The 25,843-nt window shown below is 44.1% G+C and overlaps 1 protein-coding gene across 1 annotated transcript in view; it reads right to left on the bottom strand.

Annotated features, from left to right (window-relative positions):
• Positions 1-5,974: 5,974 nt before the first annotated feature.
• NUDT3 (nudix hydrolase 3) overlaps positions 5,975-25,843 on the bottom strand; it is a 112,967-nt gene continuing 93,098 nt past the window's right edge. Inside the window, exons 3-5 of the mRNA XM_023212556.3 lie at positions 19,777-19,821; positions 17,607-17,691; positions 5,975-12,715 (exon numbers count right to left, since the gene is read on the bottom strand). Of these exons, the coding sequence (XP_023068324.1) occupies positions 12,537-12,715; positions 17,607-17,691; positions 19,777-19,821 (309 nt within the window). The 3' untranslated portion in view covers positions 5,975-12,536. The remainder of the gene's footprint in view (positions 12,716-17,606; positions 17,692-19,776; positions 19,822-25,843) is intronic.

The raw sequence follows: 25,843 nt of genomic DNA, 5'->3' as shown, positions 1-25,843 counted from the left end.
TTTCCTGTTTGGTTAATTCATAGTCCCAACACCACTTGCTAAAGATCTCTTCCTTTCCCCACTCAGGTGCATGGTTCCTCTGGCTCCTACCATATTCCCATGTATGCACAGGTCTGTTTTTTGGTCCCCTGCTCCCTTTTATTGTCTAATTGACTTCTGTTTCTATCCAGCTATTCCATTTATCACATTTAGTTACTGTACCTTTATATTAAGTCTTGATACTGATTGAACATAGGACTTCCATTGTAGTCCTGTGTTTTCCCTGGCAGTTTCTCCAAATTGTCTTAGACAACCTTGGTGCTTTACCCTGTGGTTTTTAGACAAGTTTGTCTAGGTCTTTTAGAAAACAGTTAGCTTCCCTAAGCCTCCATTTCCTTTACCATGACCTATGCCTCATAGGACTGCAAAGACTTAAGTGTAAAACAGTGACCACCACCTGGCCAGGAACACAAGAAACACTGAGTAGATAGTATCATCTTCCCCAAATGCCCAACCTGATGCAGTCACTGTTCTGTTAAAAACATTGTTGGCTTCCCAGGCATGCAGAGTAAAGTTCAAACACAGCCTGCTAAGCCACCTGACCCCAGCTAACCTTTCCCATGGCACCGCCTGCCTCTCCCTCCTCCCTGCCCACTATCCCTATCATGTTCCCTGAACACAGTGCTCTGCCCTCGAACATGCTGTCCCTTCACGCTGGGATCCCACGCATCCCTCATGGATCCTCTCAGACGATGCCTCCTTTGAGGAGTTAGGCACTCCCTCGGGCTTCTTGTATTGCATGTATCGCTTTGCATTGTGATTACTTGCGTCTGTTGTGACTTTGTGTCTTATTTAGTGAACTCAGCACAGGCCTTGGCATTTCCAAAGAGGTGCCACCATTTGATAATCACACCCTGACTTTGGTGTCACACACACTCCTTCACTTACTTAACACAATAATCCTGTGAAGTAGACTTCTCCCCCACTGAACAGGAGGGAGCAGGGATCAAAGAGCTTGTCAGCAGAGGAGCAGAGACCTGCATCCTGGGCGAATTCCCAACATTTGTATCTTCTATTATAGCAGGCAGCCTTCAGATGAATGGCTGTCCTTCTTTCCTTTTCTCAATTTCTTATCTCCATCTCATCCTTCCATGGTCCTCCCACCTGAACTCTCTCTGATATTGCTCCTTTCTACTTTACCCCCCCCCACCCCGAGGCTTACTTTTCCCAGGTTGTCATCTCTCCCATTTCATGCCATCTGTCACCCAGGCAGGTGCCTCTGTGAGGACTGTGTGTCCTAGGTTTAGCACACTGCTGGTATTCAGAACATAGAACATGGAACCTCATGGCTACATCCTCAGATGTTGAGATGTTAGCTTGGTGTCACAAGATCAAGGACATAAAATAAATCCTTCACAGCCTCAATCTGTTGGAAACCAGAAAGCAAGCAAAGCCATGGCTTGTAACACCAGGCTTTCTTGGAATAGTTATCAGGTGTCCAGAGATGGAAGCCACCCTGACTGGGGATGAGCAGTTATTCTACCAACTCAAGCTGGCCTAGACGGTCAGTGCTACCACCCGGCATGCCAACCAAGGATGGAGGAAGTGCAATGCTGGTCCCCACAACGACAGGAGCTGCAATGGTGTCCTTAGGGCTGATTTTCTCTCTCCACCCACGTCCGAAGTTTTGGGGCGTCTCTTTAGAGTTCTTTCTCTCTAGCCACAAGTCCTGCAGGCCATTGGAAGACTAGGCTGCAGAAAGGTAATCCTGAACTTTGCCATTTACCCTCTGCAAATGAAACAATCATGGAGTAAATGTGATGATGGATCAGCTTTAGAATGGTCCATAATGATCTGACATGGGCGAGTGGGGAGTTTCCAGAACACTCAAATCCCAATTAGAGGTGGCCAGTTGGTGGTTTCCTGAGTACATCACCTGTATCAGCATGTATGAGCTCATAGCCTCATCATACACACTGAATCTGGCAAAAGGAAGAATCCTTTGACGGAGGAATGAAGGGTGATCATCACGGAATGGACAAAGGAAGGCTGCAGAACCAGAATTTTAGGGGGAGAGTTCTCTGACCAACTGAAAGGGAATTCGTCCTGTGGTAGAATGGTCAACAGGTTATTATTATTGCTCAGTAACCCACTTTCTGCCTAGTTCTGGCCTCCCATACCGCCAGCCAGTACACAAACCAGGTAACTTTGATGTTTACCATCATATAAATGAACCGATTAGCATCTAGGCACATAAATTAGTCTCTTATGAGTTAGATTTGTGTGAGCCTTGTTCCTGGAAGCGACTCTCTTCCACTGATCCCATCAGGTTTCTTGGCTTAAAATACTTGACCAGTGGTGATGCCAACAGAGTCCCATCCTAGAGAAGCCAGCTTGTCTTGGTGGATGGGTGTTTCTCTGTGATATGCTGTTCATTCTTGTTTCTATATCCCCCCACTGCATTTCCAGTGCACTCCTTGAGTCTGCAGAGCCTCATGCATGGTATCACAACGGCTTCCAGACTGTTCCACTCCAAACTCTCCTGCTGGCTCCTCCTCAGACATGGTTGATACCACATGACTGCCCTGTTCAGGAACACGCCCATGCATAAAACCAAACTCTCTGGACTGGCTTTTGTGGTTTTCCATAATTCGATCTCATCAGACTTTATTTTCCATTACAGCTCAAACTGTTCCTTCCATTTTGGGACCAGGGGACAGAGCTCACTCAATGCTGTTCTCCCACTGAAGACACCCACCCATTCTCTGCCTGCAAGCCCTACCACTACACAACTGCAAAAATGGCTCCACCCTTTCTGATTCCACCCCACACAGAGGAAGCAACTTCTTGCGATGTTTCCTTATTCTGGATGTGGCTCACCTCTTTCCCCTTCCAGCTCCTTTGCGCCCCCTAGAAAGCCTCCCTGGCTAAGGGGGACAGGCCCTCTCCTCAGCACTGACTCCCCCTTGACCTCTAGGGCAATTCCCAAGAATCCAGCAGACGAGTGGGGGAAATCAAAAGACTGACATGAAGGACTCAAGGGAAACCTCTGGAAAGAAGACACCAGACACTAAAAGGGATGTGTGTGAAATACTGGTTTTTATTGGTTGGCACAAGATTACAACCTACAGTTTCAATGCCCTTCCCTCCCACACAGCTCAAATGGAAGGAAACTGATTAACACATAGAAAGGAATGGCAGGCTCACGGGTTTAAGCATTTGTTTTTACAAAAAGGAGTGGGATATGGGGGTGGTCAAGTTTTACGGGTAGTAACAACATTCTCTCCAGATGGCAGGGGCTAAGTCTGCCTGTCCTCCGTTGCTGATACCACATAAGGGACATATTAGTAAAGTAGGGAAAGGGTTATATGTGTGGCTGGCCTGTTCTTAAGAGAGGAAGGTGGGATGGTATCTGCTGTGTACCTGTCTCAGACCAAACCTGGGGCTGAACCAGTCAGTGCCCCTTTCTTCTCAGCCATCCTCCACAACCTGACTGTACTGCCAGCTGCACCCATGGGAAGGAGGTGTGAAGGAAGCCTGAGAACATCCGCCTCGAGAAAAGGAAACAGGAAAACTATTTCCTTCCGCCTTCTCTGGACCAAATTCCACTCCCCTCAGCTCCAGAGAGCGCTGCAAAAATCTTCCTTAGGAACACTGTGAAGACACAGGAAAGAGGCCAGCCCAGACAGGTGGTCCTGAGCGGGCAAGAAGAAAAACTTGAACTTTCCATGCAGTACCAAGCAAGATTGTTTTGGAAACACGCAAACAAAAAATGGAAACCAACACCATATACCCACAGGTTGGGTAGCTCCCAAATCCTGGACAGCATTTGGATTGGAGGTAAGGACAATTTTACTCCAGCTCCTTGTTTCATAACCCACACCAGGTGCCAAGAGGTTTAAGGACCACAACTGACCTCTCTTTCCCTACAAGCACCATTCCTTGGATTCCCAGTTTTGTTGAGCTCATTTGGGGTCATCCTTGCCATCCTCTTCAAAAATGATGCAGCCTCTTGGTTGTTCCATTTTCTATCCCTTTCTACAATTATGAACACACTGTCTAAACAGGAGATCTACATATGCTCTCACCCTGCAGCCCAAGAGATTAGGTGACCTAATGATGAGAAGGCTAACTTAACTTGCTTTCCTGGGTGGTCCTGATGGAAATGAACAGCAGCAGAGTTCTGGTGGGACAGAGCAGTCTAGTCTGAGCCACTGTGTGATTCCCCAGGGGACTGGTCCCTGGGTACATGGGTCCCTGGCTCTCTGTCTCAGTTCCAGAGACATTACTCAACTTGGCCTTTTAAGCCTCAGCTAAAACATATACACATGAGGGAAAAGGGACAAGAAATACTTTTGTCCTCTGGAAAAACTTAAACTCAATACATTTTGGCTACTTAGGCTCAAGCCACAGGGTTCCCTGGAAACACTTGTTGAACCTGGCCAAGAGGAGACTGTATATGGATGGCACACCTGGAAAAGGGGAGAAAGCACACGAGTTCATCTCTTTTATAAGTGGAATGGTCCCAGGGATGTTAACCTTTCTGATGCTGATGGTAGATGAGTGGAGTGGAGGTAATCCTGTGAGAAAACTCCTTAAAAACTCTTAAGCTGTGTGGAGACTACACACCACAGCTGAGCAAGCCAAGGTGGGGCCTCACTGCCTCCTCACAGCCCATCCCTGACCATGTCATTGGATAGAATGGAAGACAAAGTCTTTGAAATGGAGGCTGGGCTGGCAAAAGTAAGTATGAAGATGCTACTACTGTCCTTCCACTTCCTCTCAATGATACACCTAAGAAGGTGAGAGACACTTACTTCAATTCCATTTTACAACAGTTCTCAACATCCTGAAATACTCCTGACTTCCTTAATTAAGCACAGGGAAAACTGGTAAGCTATCTTTCTTTTCTTTTTTTTTTTTTTTGAGACGGGAGTCTCGCTCTGTGGCCCAGGCTGGATGGAGTGCAGTGGCTGGATCTCAGCTCACTGCAAGCTCCGCCTCCCGGGTTTACACCATTCTCCTGCCTCAGCCTCCCGAGTAGCTGGGACTACAGGCGCCCGCCACCTCGCCCGGCTAGTTTTTTTTTGTATTTTTAGTAGAGACGGGGTTTCACCGTGTTAGCCAGGATGGTCTCGATCTCCTGACCTCGTGATCCACCCATCTCGGCCTCCCAAAGTGCTGGGATTACAGGCTTGAGCCACCGCGCCCGGCCTGGTAAGCTATCTTTCTAACTGAAATTTTACTTATTCTAACCACCAACCTTTTCTTTGATTATCAACCAGTTTGATAGTCTTCAGATCATAAAACAATAGAACAGACCTGACATTTACAAAACTGTACGACATACTTATTTCTTTTATAGTAGAGTTGACCAATCACTTTTCTAACTACTAATGCAACACCATGACACTGGGCCCTGGACTCTGATGTTTCTGATCCCTGAGCAACACATCTATGTCCATTCACAGATTCAAAGGGTGAGATTCTCAGAGGCTAAACAAAATTCTGGTAGCAAATTGGATTTCTGAAGGGGGAGTCCTCTAGAAAATTCTGAGCAAAAATGCTCTAATACCAGGGCTGGGGTGAGTGGGCAGGTTTCGGTCTGTGAGCTATAGCTTAGGTACCTGTTACTCCCTTCTCAACTCCTTCATGTTCTTGGGAGGACATAAGCCTCTTGTTCATTAAGCAAAGGCCCTCCAAGTCTCCTTTTTACTTCAGCACTTTGGAAACTCTCCAAGACTTAACTTCAGATCTGGGGAGGTTCTATGTGGAACAGACCTATCCCTTCTTATTCCTGCTCCTGGGTGTCTCCATATCAGCCTCTACCTTCCCTGGCATAAGTTGTATCTGTTTTGCTGCAGGAACTGAGTAACTGAAGCTAGATATCCTTTGGACCACTGATTAGTGACACCCTTTCTCCACAACAAAGGGAGGTTAAAGACCAAGGTTTAACCTGAGAAACTTTTTTTTTTTTGGCAAGACAATAAAGAGGTTAAAGAGGCTATGTGGACCTGTCACTGCTTTAGCTTACCATTTTCAATTTTGCACTAAAGTGCTCAGGAAGACAGGCTCAGATCAGGACAACTTCTTAAAGGGATTCACAGGCAATCTTACTGGCAAAATGATTTTCCAAAGCTGAGCCACTTGCCCCACCCTACAGGGAGGGGAGTAGAGTCTTAAGGCCCAGCATTGGCATGGAGGCATCTTGCTTTTTTTCCTCAGAATTCCACAAAGGCTTAAGAGTGATCTAAATGCCTGGCTGGAAGCTCAAGTCTTGGAGAGCTAATTTATTGCACTGTTGAGATATTCTCTGCAAGGTAGTCACAGATAATAAGCAATTTAGTAGATAATTAATCCAGACAAGAATTAATGTTCTCTGAATCAGTGATTAATATAATCTTCACACCTGGCCTGGCTGGGAGGCTTGGGGGCAGGAAGGGAGGGTGGAAGAATGGGTAGCACATCAAAATGGTGATGAACAAAATGACAATGCTGCTGTTTTTGTGTCCTTTAAAGCCTCTATCCAGGGTTTTAAATGGCGCTTTTTTTGTCTGCTTCCTGATAGAAGTCAAATAAGTTTTAGTACTAAGAACTGGGGAGAAAAACGAAAGGAAACCTAGAGTTTTATTAAACAACTGACTGCTGGAGGAACAAAGCAATGACTTCTTTCCACCTTCTAGGTAGTAATCTTACTTTTTTGGCTAAAAGCACTTTCTTCAGCATTCTGAGTTAACATGGGTTCCCTGTAAGCTCCCCTCCCCAGGTGGACAGTCTTATTTTCTAAGACAAGCTCAAACTCACCAAATTATCACTGTAAACAAAGTTTCAGGGAAGAGACATAACTCTTACTTCAAAAGCTTCAGGTCAGAGACAGCCAAAATCACATGACTGCTAGCCTCAGCTCAAGTAGTGTGCCCAAATCATCACAAAATGGGATTCTCTTCCTATTATTTATTTATTTATTTTTTTTTTGAGACAGAGTCTTGCTCTGTCGCCTAGGCTGGAGTGCAGTGGCGAGATCTCGGCTCATTGCAACATCTGCCCCCCGGGTTCAAGCGATTCTCCTGCCTCAGCCTCCCGAGTAGCTGGGACTACAGGAGTGTGCCACCATGCCTGGCTAATTTTGCTATTTTTAGTAGAGATGGGGTTTCACCATACTGGTCAGGCTGGTCTTGAACTCCTGACCTCGTGATCCACCCGCCTTGGCCTCCCAAAGTGTTGGGATTACAGGCGTGAACCACGGTGCCCGGTCCTCCATTTATTAATTTATAAGGGGACTAGGAGGACAAACTATTTGATTAATTTGAAGGTGAGAGGTATCATTTTCTCAGATGCTCCAACTAGGCTTCTCACATACCTCAAAGGTTATCAGCTAAAGACAAGAGTTTCTGAGGCTAATGCAAAAACATGGTCAAATGTGAAACCACCCTTTTAGAGGCAGGGTTTGTGAAAGGCTGCTGGCCTCCAAAGGAGAGCATGCCTAAACTCTCTGGGCTCCCTGGACCTGTGGTGACCTCAAGTCAACCTGATGCACAGATAACAGTATCTTTTAGGGATTGCAGCCAATGCTCCCCAATTCACTTTTTTTTTGTTTTAATACCTTAAAATATCAAATGTTTCATTTTTAGGTGATATCCCAAGTGACAAAGAAACACAGCTCTCCTGGATGGTGAAGTCTCCGCTGCAAAACTCACCAAACAGCACCAAACTCACCAAAAGTCCTCTCCCACTTGCTCCAAGTTAGGTGGGTGCCCTGATGAAGGCAAGGCTGAGTCACTAACATGTACAGCTCCGTATCCTAGAAGCCTCTGTAGCCTCGAGGAGATAGGTTCTATCCAACAGGACTCCGAATAAATGACTGCCACCTCGACGGAGCAGTCTGACCTCTTCCACCGTCTTTAAGAAACAGAAGGGCCATCTGCATTATTTAATCACCATTCAATAATGTCCTCCCTCCCCATAGCTGCTTGAGTTAACTGTCTCACAAGTGTCCTATGTTTTGTAAAGATGAGGGTTATTTTCTGAAATGCAGATGAGAGTAGGATAAAGCTGTATTATCAATTACAGCCAACTCTCATTTCTCTTAAAGCAAAAATTCATCCCACTGTGATTTCTCCAGGTATTTCCTTCAATTCTAAATCCACCCTTGATATTGGAGAATATTAAATCACACAGTTGTGGCAAAAATCACAATGTGGCTATTAAATCTTTTTGTCAACTAAAAAATGTGCATGTGGCTTAGGCTCAGCTGTTTTTTTTTTTTTTTTTTTTTTAAAGATGAGGATGGGGACTCCAACAAAGGCATTAAGAAAGTACTAGATGAAAATGAGAAATAGGTGAAGGATAACATGTGAAACGTACACTCAGGTCTAACAAGTACCTATTACTTCTCTGGTTAAGAAGGTTTAGCAGGAGCCCCCAATGAGCACTGTATGTAGAGAAAAGGGAAGGAGCAGGGGGAGGAACAGATCAGCACAGAATTTTTTTCTTCTTTTAAAAACCACAAAGGGTGACTTTTTTCTTCTAAGCAAGCAAGCCTAAGAGGCAATACATGGGCTGGCTCCTAATATCAAAACAAAATATTTCTTTGCCACAAAGGAACTTGACTATGTAGCAACACATTTACAAAACTACTGCAAAACACTCCCAGAGGGCAGTGACCTACTCTGCTCCCCAGAGGCTGCAAGAAGCAAGGCCTCAAGTGCCTCACGTTCCATGGGGCTGTGCAGCGCAATGCAGAAGGCGGAAATCCTGCTGTGACACCACCCTCGAGACCTTCTGCAGCCTGAGAGGTGGTGATACTCCCACACCCTTTGATCCTTCCAGATGGCTCAGCCTAGACCTAGCAGTGAGAGAGCCCTCTCCATGCAGGGCGGATGGAGTGGTGGACACTTGCAAAAACAGAACAGTCAATTCACTAACTGTTCCATCCTGTTATATTTGCAATGAGGAAAATTAAGATTTCTGTTTCATGGGCTGCACTGTTTCTGGAAGGCCACAGAAAATCTAACGTGGTTGACACCTCCTGGTAGCCCTTCTGTCCTCCTACACACACACACACACACACACACACACACACACACACATATACACACACAGAGAGAGAAAGAGAGGAGAAAATCCCGGTCCAAAAGACCACATGACCTTACTAGTGTTTCCCCAATGATTGTAATTTATAAACTAAAAAATTTTTTAAATCCACTGCTATCTTTTTCTGTCCTGAGTTTGGTAGACTTTAATGGATGCTCTAGCAATAACCAGAATCTAGGACATGCAAATTCACTGTGAGCGAGAGGCTAGGGATCTGCCCTAAACACAGGAATCTGTTTCTACCAAGTCTGAATGAGGTCAGCACTGGTAGCATTAATGACAAATCAATGTCAATGAAATATTCTGCAAACAGGGTAGTTTTTGTGCTTTCTTTTGATTCTTTTCTTTGGGGAGATAAAGGTATTGCAACCATGGGTCTAACTAATGTATCACTAAAGGACTGTGATGACATTCTCAGTAAAGACAGCCATGGAGTTTACGGTGCCAGGGAGGGAAAATCCCAGATCATCAGAATCCCAGTGCAACAGAAAACAGCACCGGTTTCAACAATTCTGATGTTGGACAAAGCCTCTTTTTGTCAGTTAAGAAGGCATAAGCACAGTGTCTCAGTTAATTGCATTAACAGGAATCCATTCATGTCACTGAAAAATACTTGTTGGCACAGTTCACTTTCCTGACCCAAAGACACCAACAACAATCGAAACTGCCCTTTCGGGGTAGTATATTATTACACTAGCCCAGTCAAAACACACTCAAAGACCATTAACAAACAAATACATTACTGTTAGCACTGCAGGTCTGTTTTATTTTCTTATTTATTTATTGAGACAGAGTCTCAATCTGTCACCTAGGCTAGAGTGCAGTGGCATGATCTTGACTCACTACAACCTCTGCCTCTCAGGTTTAAGTGATTCTCATGCCTCAGCCTCCCAAGTAGCTGGGATTACAGGCATGCACCATCACGTCCAGCTAATTTTTGTATTTGAGTAGAGACAGGGTTTTGCCATGTTGGCCAGGCTGGTCTCCAACTCCTGTCCTCAAGTGACCCACCTGCCTTGGCCTCCCAAAGTGCTGGGATTACAGGTGTGAGCCACTATGCCCACCCCTGCAGTTCATTTTTAAAGAGTATTGACTGTTTTCCTGCAAAGGACTTTCAAATGTACGGACCATACGGTAGTATTTCGGTAGTATACGACCATAAAGGTAGTATTTATCTGGAAGAATGTGTTTCTTGAATTCCACTTAGCACTTGGTTAAATCTACTTTATTTTGCTCTTTATTTATTTGAACAGAACTTTAGAATGCTCTAGGTCAGGATAAGAAACAGTGTGTTCATTTTTAAGAAGGATATGTGAATAGGAAGTTGGCATTCAGATTCAAGTTCCACAGTGTTGTTCTTCTCCAATGGGACCTCTCCTTGGGGATGTAATTCCTTTCCCAGAGGTATCATGGTATCCCAAGAATACAACTGCTCTTTGGCTCTGTGTTTCAAGATTGGGAGAGTGGATGTAAACTAAAGAGTACATAGCAATGTTTTTTTTCTTTTTTGAAATGGAGTTTCACTCTTGTTGCCCAGGCAGGACGACAGTGGTGCAATCTCGGCTCACTGCAACCTCTGCCTCCCGGGTTCAAGTGATTATCTCGCCTCAGTCTCACAAGTAGCTAGGATTATAGGCGCCCACCACGCCCAGTTAATTTTTATATTTTTAGTAAAGACAGGGGTTTCCCCATGTTAGCCAGGCTGGTCTCAAACCTCTGACTTCAGATGATCCGCCTGCCTTGGCCTCCCAAAGTGCTGGGATTACAGGTGTGAGCCACCATGCCTGGCAAGTAGACAACAAAATTTAAAGTTCACCAACTGATGTTCCCAAAAGTGCTGAACACTAAATGACACAGGGCTATGAGGTACATACATTTCTTTTAGTAGGAGGGAAAAGTAAAAGTTTTTCAAAGTTTGAGTGCTTTATTAGAATTTTTAAATAAGGAGAACTATGATTTTAATTTCACATCTTGGCTAAGGAGATGACACTGGGGTATAGAGATAATCTCTTGTTCTAAGCCAGGGCTCAGTCAGTGTACTCCTCCCTATCCCTCCATCTCAAGACCCTCTTACTTCCGAACTAAACAACACAATTGGCAAATGAAGCCAGCATGAAACCTGTATCAAAATACAACGAGAGTCTGCAGTGAGCCAGTGTATTATGTAACCATTGTAATAAGTGATTACATGGCTTCCCATATGGACCTTTCATATCCTGGTGGGAGATGGGAGACCAATGTAATAGCTCTGAGCATGCTCCATGGTGCAATCACAAGTGCCGTGCCATTACAAAGACAAGCAAGCAGGTGAATTTCCCCAGTGTACTTTTCAGGAACATGGTTACCCAGTTCAGGGACAGGACTACATTGATGCACCTGCAAAGTACAGTTGGATGCTTCAGAGCACAAAGACAATATCCAGGTCAGCACGGTGTAAGGCATACACGGACACAGAGAGAGGTCGTTGTCGGTAATAAGTAGCATTACGGAAAAGACTCTAAACCAGCAGGACAGAAATGGTACCTGATGCTCCAGTTTTTCAGATAAGCAATCCCAGGAATCCAGTTCAAACCCTACTGTCAACATGTGGGGCAGAATTCAATTTCTATCATTGTTTTTACAGATCTGGGCTGAGACATTTGCTCCTAGCTTGGTTAAAAAAAATAAAATAAAATAAAGGTTTCTTCCTGTTTCTTTCTTGGTATGGAAATACAGCTTAAAGAAGGAAAGGCCATGAGTCCTGGGAGCACTATCAAGGTAGCTAAACACTTCCCATACCTACAGTCAACAACTGGGAAATAGAGAGAGGACAGGGCAACCTGCCCAGCCACTAGCATCAAAAACGAAAAGGTATATTAATTGTGAGGCTCTCAACTCCAGAAATGCCCAAATTAAGAGAGAAAAAAATCTTGAAAAATTAAACAAATTTCTCTTTCTACAAGTCATTTATTTACATATTATATGTCCGATATATAATGTGTAGATAAATGTATCCTGCAGTGGAAGTGACCACTCTACGGAACTGTACCGCACATTATAGGACAAATTCTTGAACGATTTCATCTTATATTGGTATCTTTTAATAAAAAAAAATTAAAAATCAAAGAAAACGTCTGGCCAGGGCTAGGATAAGACAAACAGGAACACTTCAGAATCCAAGGCAGGGGAAGGCTGTTGGCCTCTCTTCAGAGGACTGCAGGGTGGGGGAGAGGGAGGGACAGATCATGCACAAAAGTACTTACAAATTACACACCCAACCCCCACCCCACAATAAAAAGAGAAGAAAAAGCCCCATCACTTAACACCAAACAGCAACATTATCAATACACCCTTTCTTTGCTGCCCACCATGCCTTATTTGAAAGAAGAGGCCTGTGAGGAGAAGTGGAAAGAGCCAGGGTGAGAGGGAAGATTTGCGTTTCAGTCTAGTTTCCAATTTCCATTTCTCTTACAGGAAGTCTTCAGTCATCTGATGCCTGACATCGAGCTCTGAGCAGAAACCGAGTATGTGGTGGCCACGACTGGGGTGCCATTGTTGGCTGAGTAGCCTTGCCTCAATGTTTCAAAATATGATGCCTGCACGGGTTTGTGATACTGCAGCACTTTTATGGCATCTTCTATTTTAAACCATTCCCTCTTCCTTCCTGTGGAGGCAGAGAGAAAAGAAACTAGTACAAGAGCAATAAGGTTTCTGAGCCTAGAACTTTTGAGAAAATGTAGAAAACATTAAAGCAATGTTTCTTAACACTTTATTTCCTTACAAAAGTAACTCAAGCACACTTCATATGCTTCAAATATTATACAAATGTCTAATGTAGAAAATAGGCGAGAAACCTGAAAACTGAAGAGCTAAGAGTAATTGTGTAAAACCTGCCCTCCAGAGAGAACTATGGCTAGTGTTTTCCTCCTGCCCTCCTGGGTCTCTGAGCTTTCCTTGCTTGCACATACATAGGGATCAAAGCCTAGCAGCATCCCCATCTCTTGTAAAAAACTGACATGAGGGCCTGACGAGGTGGCTCATGCCTATAATCCCAGCACTTTGGGAGGCTAAGGTGGGCGGATCGCTTGAACCCAGGAGTTTGAGACCAGCCTGAGCAACATGGCAAACTTGTCTCTACAAAAAATACAAAAATTAGCTGGGCATGGTGGCACAAGCCTGTAGTTCCAGCTACCCAGGAGGCTGAGGTAGGAGGATCACCCTAGCCCAGGAAGTTGAGGCTGCAGTGAGCTGTAATTGCGCCACTGCACTCCAGCAGGGTGACAGAGTGACACCCTGACCCAAGCAGGGGGAAAAAAAAATTAACACAAACATCAGCTTCCAGAATTACTAGGATGGCTGGTTTGTAATCTCTAATTTATTTTAAAAGTTTTCTTATAAGAGTGAATGTACTGACATAATAGAAAAAAAATTTATATATATATATATATAGAGAGAGAGAGAGAGAGAGAGAGACACGGAGTCTTGCTCTGTCACCCAGGCTGGAGTGCAGTGGTGCGATCTCAGCTCACTGCAAGCTCTGCCTCCTGGATTCATGCCATTCTCCTGCCTCAGCCTCCCGAGTAGCTGGGACTGCAGGCGCTTGTCACCACGCCTGGCTAATTTTTTGTATTTTTAGTAGAAACGGGGTTTCACCATGTTAGCCAGGATGGTCTCAATCTCCTGACCTCGTGATCTGTCCACCTCAGCCTCCCAAAGTGCTGGGATTATAGGTGTGAGCCACTGTACCCGGCCAGAAAATATTTTTTAAAATAAGAAAAAACAATCTCAATACAATCACACTTTTATTTTTCAGTTTATTTTCTTACTCTTTTCTAGTCCACGCTTTAAAATCCTTTATATTTTTTTCTCTTATAAAAGTAATAAGTACCCATAATTTTGTAAACTAGAGAAGACCACTCTCAATACCCTAGCACAACTGCCTTTTTTGCATATACTTGAAAAAGAAAACAATCCTGAGATAACTAAAATTGGATCATGCTTTCAGGTGCTCCGAATCCTGACCAGCTCTGCTAGAGTGTTATGGTCAGGAACAAGGACTCTGAAGCTAAAGTGCTGGGCTCCAATCACATAAATGGCTCCAATGAGCTGTGCAGCCTCAGGTAGCTGTGCTCCTGCTCCATTTTCCTCATCTATAAAACAGACAATAAATAGGGCCTATCTCACAAGTTTGTTGTGATTAGTAAGCAAAGCACCTGAAGAGTACCTGGCTGCTAAAAGTATGTACTACTGAATTTGCTTTTTAATTTTTGTTACTGGTTCTTTTTTTCTTCACATTATTTTTTCTTTTCTTTTCTTTTTTTCCCCAGAGATAGGATCTCAGGCTGGATTGCAGTGGTATGAACATAGTTCACTGCAAACTCAAGCTCCCAGACACGAGGGATCTTCCTGCCCCAGCCTTCCAAGTAGCTAGGACTACAGGGACACGCTACACCTGCTTCTTCTTCTTTTTTTTTTTTTGGTGTAAATGAGGTCTCAAATTCCTGGCCTCAAGTGATCCTCCTGCCTTAGTCTCCCAAAGTACTTGGAATTACAGGCATGAGCCACCACGCCTGTCCTACGTCACACTATTTCTTAAGCAACCTATGTTATGAAAAAAACATGACATTGCCACTGCTAGGAAGGTTAAGGCAGGAGGACTGCTTGAGCCCAGGAGTTTGAGGCTGCAGCGAGCTGTGATCCACTGTACTCCAGTCTGGACAACAGAGTGAGACCCTGTCTTTTTTTGGTCAGACATTTATGGCTGCGTTATATCATAATATCTAGCATGGATGTACTATCATTCATTTAACCATTTCCACATCACTGGACATCAATTGTCTGTGATGATGATGATGATGATGATGATGATGATGATGATGATGATTTTTGAGACAGAGTCTCAGTCTGTCACCCAGGCTGGAGTGCAGCAATGTGATCCTGGCTCATTGCAACCTCTGCCTCCCAGGCTCAGCCTCAGCCTCCCAAGTGGCTGGGATTACAGGCACCCACAACCACGCCCAGCTAATTTCTGTTTGTTTATTTATTGAGACGGAGTCTCACTCTGTCACGCAGGCTGGAGTGCAGTGGCATTAGCTCATTGCAATCTCTGCCTCCCAGGTTCAAGCAATTCTCCTGCCTCAGTCCCCAAGTAGCCGGGACTACAGGTGCACACAACCACGCCTAGCTAATTTTTGTATTTTTAGTAGAGATGGGGTTTCAGTATGTTGGCCAGGCTGGTCTCGAACTCCTGACCTTAAGTGTTTTGCCTGCCTCAGCCTTCCAAAGTGCTAGGATTATAGGCGTGAGCCACCATGCCTAGTGATTTTAATTATTATAAATAATCCTATTTAAAAAAATGTTCCCCATTTTTTCTTTCTTTTTAACCATCTAGGGAAAGATATCTAGCACAAGGACTACAAAAATAGAGCTTTTGAACTTTCAAGGGCTCCTGATTTATACTGCAAAAGTGCTTTACAGAAAGGCGACACTGATCCCGAGTTCTGTTTGTGTGTGTCGGGATGTCAGTCTCACTACATCCCTGACAATATTAGCTTTTCTTTAACACTGACAATTTTTTTTTTTTTTTTGAGACAGAGTCTTATCTGTTGCCCGAGCTGGAGTGCACTGGCATATTCTTGGCTCACTGCAACCCCCACCTCCCGGGTTCAAGCGATTCTCCTGCCTCAGCTTCCTGAGTAGCTGAAATTACAGGTGTGTGCCGCCACGCCTGGCTAATTTTTGTATTTTCAGTAGAGACAGGGTTTCACCACACTGGCCAGGCTGGTCTCGAACTCCTGACCTCAAGTGATTCGCCTGTCTCAGCCTTCCAAAGTGCTGGGATTACAGGCGTGAGCCACTGCACCAGGTGGTGTTAAACTATGGTGTTTAACAGCTGTATAACATTCCATCAGACACATGTCATTCACTGATTTGTCATTCACTGAGTTACACATTTAAGACGCAATTTTTAACCAGTAAGAAAAATGGTAGTAAGATCATCTGAAGGAAGGCTCTTTGTCATTCACTGAGTTACACATTTAAGACGCAATTTTTAACCAGTAAGAAAAATGGTAGTAAGATCATCTGAAGGAAGGCTCCATAGGCTTGTCATATTTTAGATTATTTCATTAGGGTTAATTCTCAGAAGTGGGAGTACAAGGCGAAAGGTTTGAATATTAATAGAGCAACGGTACCTAAAAAAATTAGTGTCACAAGTGTGTGACTCCTGCCTGACAGAGTGCTCTGAGGATAGGGCCACACCACACATCCATTGCTGTCTCCTTTTCTGGCGCTAGCACAGCTGTCAGGGAGTCTGTTTTCAGCATATCCACAATGAATGTATTTCCTTGAGCACCCTGCATTATTACTAGACACAAAGCCATCAAGAGCCAAAGGGCTACGAACTGCCCAGAGTCACAATATGAGGGGCATGGCGGCAAGGAAAACACTATTAAAGGGAGAATGTTGGCAAGTAAATTTTATCTGTCTGCCAATTTGTAACGGAAATTAGTGTTCTACTTTCTAGAATATACTTTCCTTCAGAGGTAAATAATCAAACCGTGAACCAACCTTTGTACCACCACAGTTTATAGTTCAAAAGATGTAAACATAATAGCCATCTGAGATAAAAGAAAATGGCTCCTTTGGGAGAAAGCTGGGTGTACCTAAAGGGTGCACCCAGCACCCTTTTATAAAAGTTCATAAATTTTATCATTTTTATATTCATATAAAATATGAAAAATATAAAAATATATATTGTAGATATATTCATATAAGAATAAAACTAGAAACTACCTGCACTATTCTGCATCTACTAAATGACTTCTAGAGGGACTCACACTACCAAACAAACAGTTTTCTCAATAGGAACAAGACCAGGGTCCTGCTCTCACTTACGGTCCCCACGGCCAGCAGTGAGCCTGGCATGGCGGAGGCCCTCAATCAGTATCTGCTCAGGAGGTGCAGAAGTATAGCCCATTTGGGAAGGACCCAGTTTGATTTTAGAAGCAACATTTCTTAGTTTGAGAGGTCATGCTTCTATTTGTGGACCATATACTCACTTCAGATTCCATTTAAACATTTCAAAATACTATTGGGTTCAAAATGTACATGCTTGTTTTATTATACACATCCCTCAATTATTTCTATTCTTTATCCAGTTCTTGTTTTTTTTTTGTTGTTGTTGTTGTTCATTTTTGAGACAGTCTCGCTCTGTTGCCTAGGCTGGAGTGCAGTGGCATGATTATGGCTCAATGTAACCTCAACCTCCCAAGCACAAATGATCTTCCTGCCTCAGCCTCCTGAGAAGCTGGGACCACAGGCATGTGCCACCACACCCAGCTAATTCTTCTGATTTTTGTAGAGATGAGGTCTTACTAGGTTGCCCAGACTGGTCTTGAACTCCTGGGCTCAGGTGATCCTCCTGTGTTGGCCTTCCAAAGTACTGGGGTTATAGGTGTGAGCCACTGAGCCTGGTAAGCTCTTGTTTCTGGTTCTGGTAATGACCTGTGGCTGGCTGTGAGGAGCCCTTTCTAGGCTGTCTGAAGATGGCTTACCAATGTTAACTGAATCTTCCCAGTCTTCCAGCACTTCAGTGACAATAAGCACATAGACATACGTCCTGTGCTTCCTCTCCTGGTTCTGAAGGGCAAAGAGAGAAGGACAGAGAGAGTTTTTCCTTTGAAAGCTGGAATTACTTAAATGAAACACACTCTTAAGCATATGTCCAGAGAGCTTAGACACAAAGATTCTAAACTTTTACTTTTTATGGTCCTACATTATTTAAAACAGGCCACACTTGAATTTGAGGGTGTGCTCTTTGCCTGGACTTCTAAAACCAAGTATTTATATTGTTTTTTCCTCCCCTTCCCCTAAAGACAATTTCACAGGAATGCTGTGACTCCTCAAGAAAAAGGCATCATGTAAATTTAACTAGCTAGAACACCAGGGAAAGGCCTGGTGGGTGGGCCACCACAGAGGTCTCAAACTTCAGTGACCCCAGCAAGGCAAACAAGCTGAGTGTGACACACACACACACACACCCCTTTTCCCACTAACCCACTTACCTATTTTTTGAGAGAGGGCCTCACTGTGTCACCCAGAGTGGAGCGCAGTGGCATGATCATGGCTCACCGCAGCCTCGACCTTCCTGAGCTGAGGTGATCTTCTCACCTTAGCTTCTTGAGTAGCTGGTACAGGCATGCACCACCATGCCCGGCTAATTTTTGCATTTTTAGTAGAGACAGCGTTTCACCATGTTGGCTAGGCTCGTCTCAAACTCCTGACCTCAAGTGATCCGCATGCTTGGGCCACCCAAAATGCTGGGATTACCTACGTTAGCCACCATGCCCAGTCAATTTTTGTATTTGTTTTTGTAGAGACAGGATTTCACCATGTTGGCCAGACTAGTCTTAAACTCCTAGGCTCAAGCGATCCTCCCATTTTGGCCTCCCAAAATGCTGGGATTACAGGCATGAGCCACAGTGCCCAGCCACCTTTTAAAAAAATTTATTTATTGCCAGGGGTGATGGCTCATGTTTATAATCCCAGCACTTTGGGAGGCCAAGGTGGGCAGATCACCTGAGGTCAGGAGTTCCAGACCAGCCTGGCCACCATGGTGAAACCCTGTCTCTACTAAAAATACAAAAATTGGCCAGATGTGGTAGCGGGCACTTGTAATCTCAGCTACTTGGGAGACTGAGACAGGAGAATCGCTTGAACCTAGGGGGCAGAGGTTGTGGTGAGCCGAGATCGTGCCATTGCACTATAGCATGGGTAACAGAGCAAGACTCTGTCTCAAAACAAAACAAAACAAAATTATTTATTTACATATCTATTTTTTAATTAGAGATCTTTCTTCTGATATTTTTATTTTTTAAACTTTTTGTAGAGATAGAGTCTCACTCTCTTGCTCAGGTTGGTCTTGAACTTCTACCCTCAAGAAATTGTCATGCGTCAGCTTCCCAAAATGCTGGGATTACAGGGGTGAGCCACCATGCCCAGCATCTCCTCATCTTTATTTCTCCTGATTTCTCACTGTTTTCCCTGTCTTCTTTCAAATTTGTATCACAGCTTATTCCCTTGTTTTTCCTCTCTTTGTTATAGTTACTTATCTTCTATTTTTCTTGTCTCTCTACACTCAGCTACCCTTCCTCCTACCTTGGTAGGAGAGGAAGAAAGGGAGGAATGGGGTAAAATAATACTTACAAATAATTCTAGTAGTTTAGGGGACAAGACTATGGGATTTCTTTCTTTCTTTTTGTTTTAAAGCATGTTATCCTCTACTGGTGCTGCTTTCTTTAAAAAACTCACCGAGGTTGGGCATGGTGGCTCACGCCTATAATCCCAGCATTTTGGAAGGCTGAGGCAGGAGGATCGCTTAAGCGCAGGAGTTTGAAACCACCCTGGGCAACATGGCAAGACCCTGTCTCTACAAAAAATTTGAAAATTTAGAAGGCATGGTGGTGTGTTCCTGTAGTCTCACCTACTTGGAAGGCTGAAGCAGGAGACTGCTTGAGCCCAGGAGTTCAAGGCTGCAGTGAGCTATGACTATGCTACTGCACTCCAGCCTGGGCGACAGAGTGAGACCTTATCTCAAAAAGTTAAAAATAACTAAAAAAAAAAAAAAAAAAAACTCGCTGAAACAGAGATGGCATATTTCCCTATGTTAATATCTGTGTGGTTATTAATACATATCATTTGTACCAAAGATTTTAACAGACTTACCTCAAAAATTCCAACTAATCTTCCCAATGTCCCTTTTACTCCAGCCTGGAAAGTGAAAAGAAGAATTAATGCACTGATAGTATTATATTGCTGGTCTCATTCTGAGTCTTCTTAAGCAGTTTATAAAATAGAAACAAAAAACAAGAGGACACAGTTTGGGCAGACTCCATACCTGTGAAGTGACACCAGTGTTTCCTATGTGCCACAGCCTGCTAACAGCAGTGTATGCTCTGGGAAGTTAGAATGCCTTTCCTTTCTTCTGGTCTCTCTCCCTACTGCAAAGCTAGCTAAACCTAGCAAAATCATCAAGGCCATGAAGCCACCATACCAAAAATATTTTGAGGTACTTTGGGAGGTTGAATTGGGAGGATCACTTGAGGATAAAAGTTCAAGATCCACTTGGGCAACATAGTGAGACCCTGCTTCTAAAAATTTGTTTTTAAATTAGCCAGTCATGGCAGCATGTGGCTACAGTCCCAGCTACTGGGGAGGCTGAGGTGAGAGGATCACCTGAGCCCAGGAGTTCAAGGTTGCAATGAGCTATGACTGCACCACTGCACTCCAGCCTGGGTGACAAAGTGAGACCATGTCTCAAAATTAATTAATTAATTAATTAATTGGTCAGGTACTATGGCTCACACCTGTAATCCCAGCACTTTGGGAAACTGAGGCGGGTGGATCACTTAAGCTCAGGAGTTCAAGACCAGGCTGGGCAACATGGTGAAACCCTGTCTCCACAAAAAATACAAAAATTAGCTGGGTGTGATGGTGCACGGCTATAGTCCCAGCTACTCGGGAGGCTGAGGTGGGAGGGTTGTTTGGGTCCAGGAGGTGGAGGGGTTGCAGTGAGCCGAGATCACACCACTCTCACGGCACTCCAGCCTGGGTGACAGAGCCAGACCCTGTCTCTAAATACATACATACGTACACAGATTACTTCATTCACTGATTCATTCAACAAATATATACTAAATGCCTAATCTGAACCAGAAAACAGTGTATGTGCCAGAGGTATAACAATGAATCGGCTAGAATGCAGGATCCCATGAGATTAAGACCCTTGTCTGACTTGGCTGTCCGTATACAATATGCTGGAAAAGAGTTCACCACCCTGCAAGAACTCAGGAAAGCCTAGATCAACAAGAACATAAACATGGTAATACTGCTGTGGGTAAGTATCATGACAGAAACACACAGAGTGATGTGATGACAAGAGGTGGCAGGGAGAAGGGCAACTTCAGTGGTCAGACCTTTTTTTGGAGGGGGGGGAATGGAGTCTCGCTCTGTCACCCAGGCTGGAGTGCAGTGGTGCAATCTTGGCTCACTACAACCTCTGCCTCCCAGGTTCAAGCGATTCTCCTGCCTCAGCCTCCCAAGTAGCTGAGACTACAGGTGCCCGCCACCACACCAGGCTAATTTATTTTTATTTTTATTTTGTATTTTGAGGAGAGATGGGGTTTCACTATGTTGGCCAGGCTGGTCTCGAACTCCTGACCTTGTGATCCACCCACCTCAGCCTCCCAAAGAGATAGGATTATAGGCGTGAGCCACCATGCCCAGCCTAGACCTTCTTAATATATACTTTTGTTTTTTTCTTTTCCTTTTCTGAGACAGAGTCTCACTCTGTCACCCAGGCTGGAGTGCAGTGGTGCAATCTTGGCTCAGTGCAACCTCTGCTTCCCGGGTTCAAGCAATTCTACCGCCTCAGCCTCCCAAGTAGCTGGGACTACAAGTGTGTGCCACCAAGCCCAGCTAATTTTTCTATTTTTGGTAGAGACAGGGTTTCACCATGTTGGCCAGGCTGGTCTTGAACTCCTGACCTCAGGTGATCTGCCCGCCTCACCATCTCAAGTAGCTGGGACTACAGTCGTATGCCACCACACTCAGCTAATCAAAAAAATTTTTTTTTTGTAGAGACAAGATCTTGTTGTGTTGCCCAGGCTAGTCTCAAACTCCTAGCCTCAAGCAATCCGCCCACTGTGACCTCCCAAAGTACGGGAATAACAGTTGTGAGCCATTGTGCCTGGCCTGGATGACATATTTTGAAATTAATTTTTGCTAATTATCTGTCAATGAACTCTGTTCTTTTCTCTTGCCAACAGGTCTGCTTTCTCTACCATTTTATATTCATCTACCCACGTGGCTTTTGGTCTACTTGAATAGAAATGTCTGCCTTTTCTTAAATAAGAAAATATTAAGTTGCTTCTATTTTTAGAAATAACTGCCCTCCACAGTCAGTTAAAACTAGCTAGCTTATACTTCATGAATTAACCAATGAAGCTGCCTGACAAGTGGGACAAGCTGCCAGGCCAGCCTGAGTTGGAAAGCCATTTCTGTACTCTGATCCCAGGCAGCCTGAACACACTCCGCTCATCTCCTGAGACATGTCACCTGTGCTCCTGCCACAAGCCTCCACTGAGGGTCTGGGAGGAGAGCTGTTGGGGCAGATGAGGGCCTTGGGGGACAGAGGTAAGAAAAAAAATTTTTTTTTTTTTTAAACTCTTGTCGCCCAGGCTGGAGTGCAGTGGTGCGATCTCGGCTCACTATAACCTCTGTCTCCCAGGTTCAAGCGGTTCTCTTGCCTCAGCCTCCTGAGTAGCTGGGACTATAGGTGCATTACAGGTGCACACCACCACACCCAGCTAATTAAAAAAATATATATTTTTAGTAGAGACAGGGTTTCACCATATTGGCTAGGCTGGTCTTGAACTCCTGAACTCATTATCTGCCCGCCTTGGCCTCCCAAAGTGCTGGGATTACAGGCGTGAGCCACTGCACCCGGCCTGAGAAAAGATTTAAGAGGCCATCATTCATCTTTCTCCTCCGCAAAGGAGAGAGAGAGAGAGAAAGCATTCTCTTTAGCAGCTACTATCCAATTATTTTTTTCTTAAAGAAACTAGAAGTTTATAAAACAATCTCCAAACTTTTAGGGCACAAATCAACTTAATATTATGACAACTCAATATAATTCATTTAAAACCTTTGTTTGGCTGGGCATGGTGGCTCAAGCCTATAATCCCAGCACTTTGGGAGGCCGAGGCAGGTGGACTGCTTGAGACCAATAGTTCGAGACCAGTCTGGGCAATAAGGTGAAACCCCATCTCTACAAAATACAAAAAATTAGCTGGGCATGGTGGCACATGCCTATAGTCTCAGCTACTCAGGAGGCTGAAGTGGGAGGATCACCCAAGCCCAGAAAGTCAAGGCTGCAGTGAGCCATGATTGCACCATCGCACTCCAGCCTGGGCAACAGAGACACCTTGTCTCAAAAAACAAAACAAAATAACTTCAAAACACAAAACTTTCGTTTAGTAATAGTAACCTCTGCATTTGACACCAACATGTGTCTATGATTCACTCTGTGTCAGATGCAGTTAAGAAAAATGTAAAAAGTACCTACCTGAAATAGACACAAATGTGTAAAATCTAGTGTAAGTCAAATTATGCTGCCATTTGTGCACCAACATTTCAGTGGTATTTTTCACTTCCAATTAGTCTTCCAACTTGTAGAACGTAGAAAGTAATGATATTTGTTTGTTTAAAGAGGTGGTGTCTATGTTGCCCAGGCTGGCCTCAAACTCCTGGGATCAAGCAATTCTCCTGCCTCAGCCTCCTGAGTAGTTGGGATTACAGATGCATGCCACCACACAGGGCTAATGATAGTTTTTATTTGTCCCTTAGCCTTTCTTTCATAGTATTTATGGGATCTAATTAGCAGAATCTATTTAATGTGATCTTACCAATAATTCTATAGCATAAAGCAAATAAATATTTCCCTATTTACCAATGTTAGAAATTGGAATTCAGCATTTTTCTCAGGAAGAGGTTCCCCCTTTAGTAAAAGGATTTCAGTTCTTTAAGGTCATAGTGCTGACAAAAAAAGAAAAATTTCTCACAGGCAAAGGTTCTCCCAGTCTACCTTAGCTATCTTACTTTTTCACAATTTTCCCAGACTCAGAGTCTAACTTTCATCTCCTAGTTTTTTCTCAAATGCTGCCACAAGCAATCTGAGAGTGGGTTATTTTTATCTGTCACATGATTCCTGCATGCAGGTCGGGATATATGTCAGGGCCACATCTGACAGATATTTGGCTCACACATTTGGGAATAAGATTAAATTCAGGGATATATTAAATTTGGTCCCATAAGGATGCTGGTATGGATCTGTCTTTGGCAAAATCATATGAAAGCAGTTACAATTTCAATCTATATGTCAAAAGCCACTAATCTGGAGAAGGAGTCTTTATTTAAAAGTCCATCTTAGTAGAGATAGTTCTTTCACCCTTTTCTAGTACTTTAGGCCTGGTTAACAAAAATAATCTGAACAATTGCCTACCATTTCTCTTTTTTTTAAGACACAGGGTCTCAGTCTGTCGCCCAGGCTAGGGCACATGGTCATAGCTCACTGCAGCCTTGAACTCCTGGGCTCAAGTGATCCTCCTGTCTTAGCCTCCCAAGTAGCTGGGGCTACCGACATGTGCCACCACAACCGATACTTTAATTTTTTTTTTGTAAGGCCAGGTGCGGTGACTCACGCCTGTAATCCCAGCACTTTGGGAGACTGAGGCGGGTGGATCCCGAGGTCAGAAGTTTGAGACCAGCCTGGCCAACATGGCGAAACCCCATCTCTACTACAAACACAAAAATTACCGGGTTGTGGTAGACGCCTGTAATCCTAGCTACTCAGATGGGTGAGGCAGGACAATCACTTGAGCCCAGGAGGTGGAGACTGCAGTGAGCCAAGATTGTGCCACTGCGCTCCAGCCTGGGCGACACAGCGAGACAGGGTTTCGCTGTGTCGCCCAGGCTGGTCTTGAAATCCTGGTCTCAAGCGATCCTCCCACCTTGGTCTCCCAAACTGCTGGGATTACAGGTGTGAGCCACCTGCCCGGCCCTGCTTTTTTAAGAGAAAAAAACACAAGTGTCTCTTTTTCCTTTGAGGTGTTCTACTGGGATTGAGGTATTTCTCTGGAAAGGGCTGGATCTCATCTTGCTCTGTGGCAGTCTCCCTGTATACGTACAAAAGCTTAGGCAGAGGCACTAATGTGGGTGATGGCCCTTTGAACCTGTGCCTAAAATGATCTACCACAAGGAATCCTGACTTTGTTGGCACAAAGTGGACCGTCATCTTCTGTAACCAGCTTTTCACTCTACAGTAGACATTTTGACCAACACTGATGTCAGCTCAGCCCACAGGCATTCCCCTTCCCTTGCTGCTACCAGGGAGACCCAGATTCTGTCCAGGTGGGGGCTGTGACGTACTTTCAGAAGGCATACCTAAGCAAGGCATAGGAAATTCTGCTCCCCTCTGCAGGGACTGCTTCACGGGTGTTGCATGTTCAACAGCTCCTTAGAGGCTGTCTCTCAGGGACTTCTGGAAAAGATCTCCCACCACAATAAAAAGACTGCACAAAAAGAAACCCTGTACTTCCTTGTCAAGTGGGGATGTGAAAGCTGGAGCTGCTACCATCATCTGATCATAAGGGGAAGGCCAAAGAAATCTAGTGAGAAGCTGACCCAGCGGCCTGATGCTGTGGAGCTGTGAAGCAATGAGGTAATAATGGCCAATGTCTGGGCCCTTCATGTTTCTCACAGAACTGATGATGCTGAAAGCCACTTTTAGATAGGTGTTCTGTTATTATTCGCAGCTGAAAGGTTCCTGCTACTTGTTCCCTTGTTACAAGGCAGCTGTCTGAGAAGACCAAGAACTCCCTGCAAGAGACAACTACTCACCTGAAAATGGTGTTTATCATTCTCTTGCATGTTCTTACACTTTTACTACTTGGGTATGTATCCACTATTAACAGTATTTGTGTAAGTTTCTCTACTGAATTAAAAAAAGGTATTTTACCTTCTATAACTTTTTCCCTCACTATTATGTTTCAGAGTTTTAGCTATATTGACACATGTAGTTCTAGGTAATTCATTTTAATTGTTGAACAGTTATCTGTTTTAGGAATTTACCATAATTTATTAATCCACTCACTTGGCAGTTTACTTCTGCTATTATTAAAAATGCTGCAAAAAATTCTCTTGTAGATCTAATCTGTCTCCTCGTTATCAAGTG

This window comes from Piliocolobus tephrosceles, chromosome 5 (genome assembly GCF_002776525.5).
Source record: "Piliocolobus tephrosceles isolate RC106 chromosome 5, ASM277652v3, whole genome shotgun sequence".
In the NCBI taxonomy this organism is placed as follows: Eukaryota; Metazoa; Chordata; class Mammalia; order Primates; family Cercopithecidae; genus Piliocolobus; species Piliocolobus tephrosceles.
The sequence above is the reverse complement of the archived record's forward strand: the minus strand, read 5'-3'. Positions and strand labels throughout refer to the sequence as shown.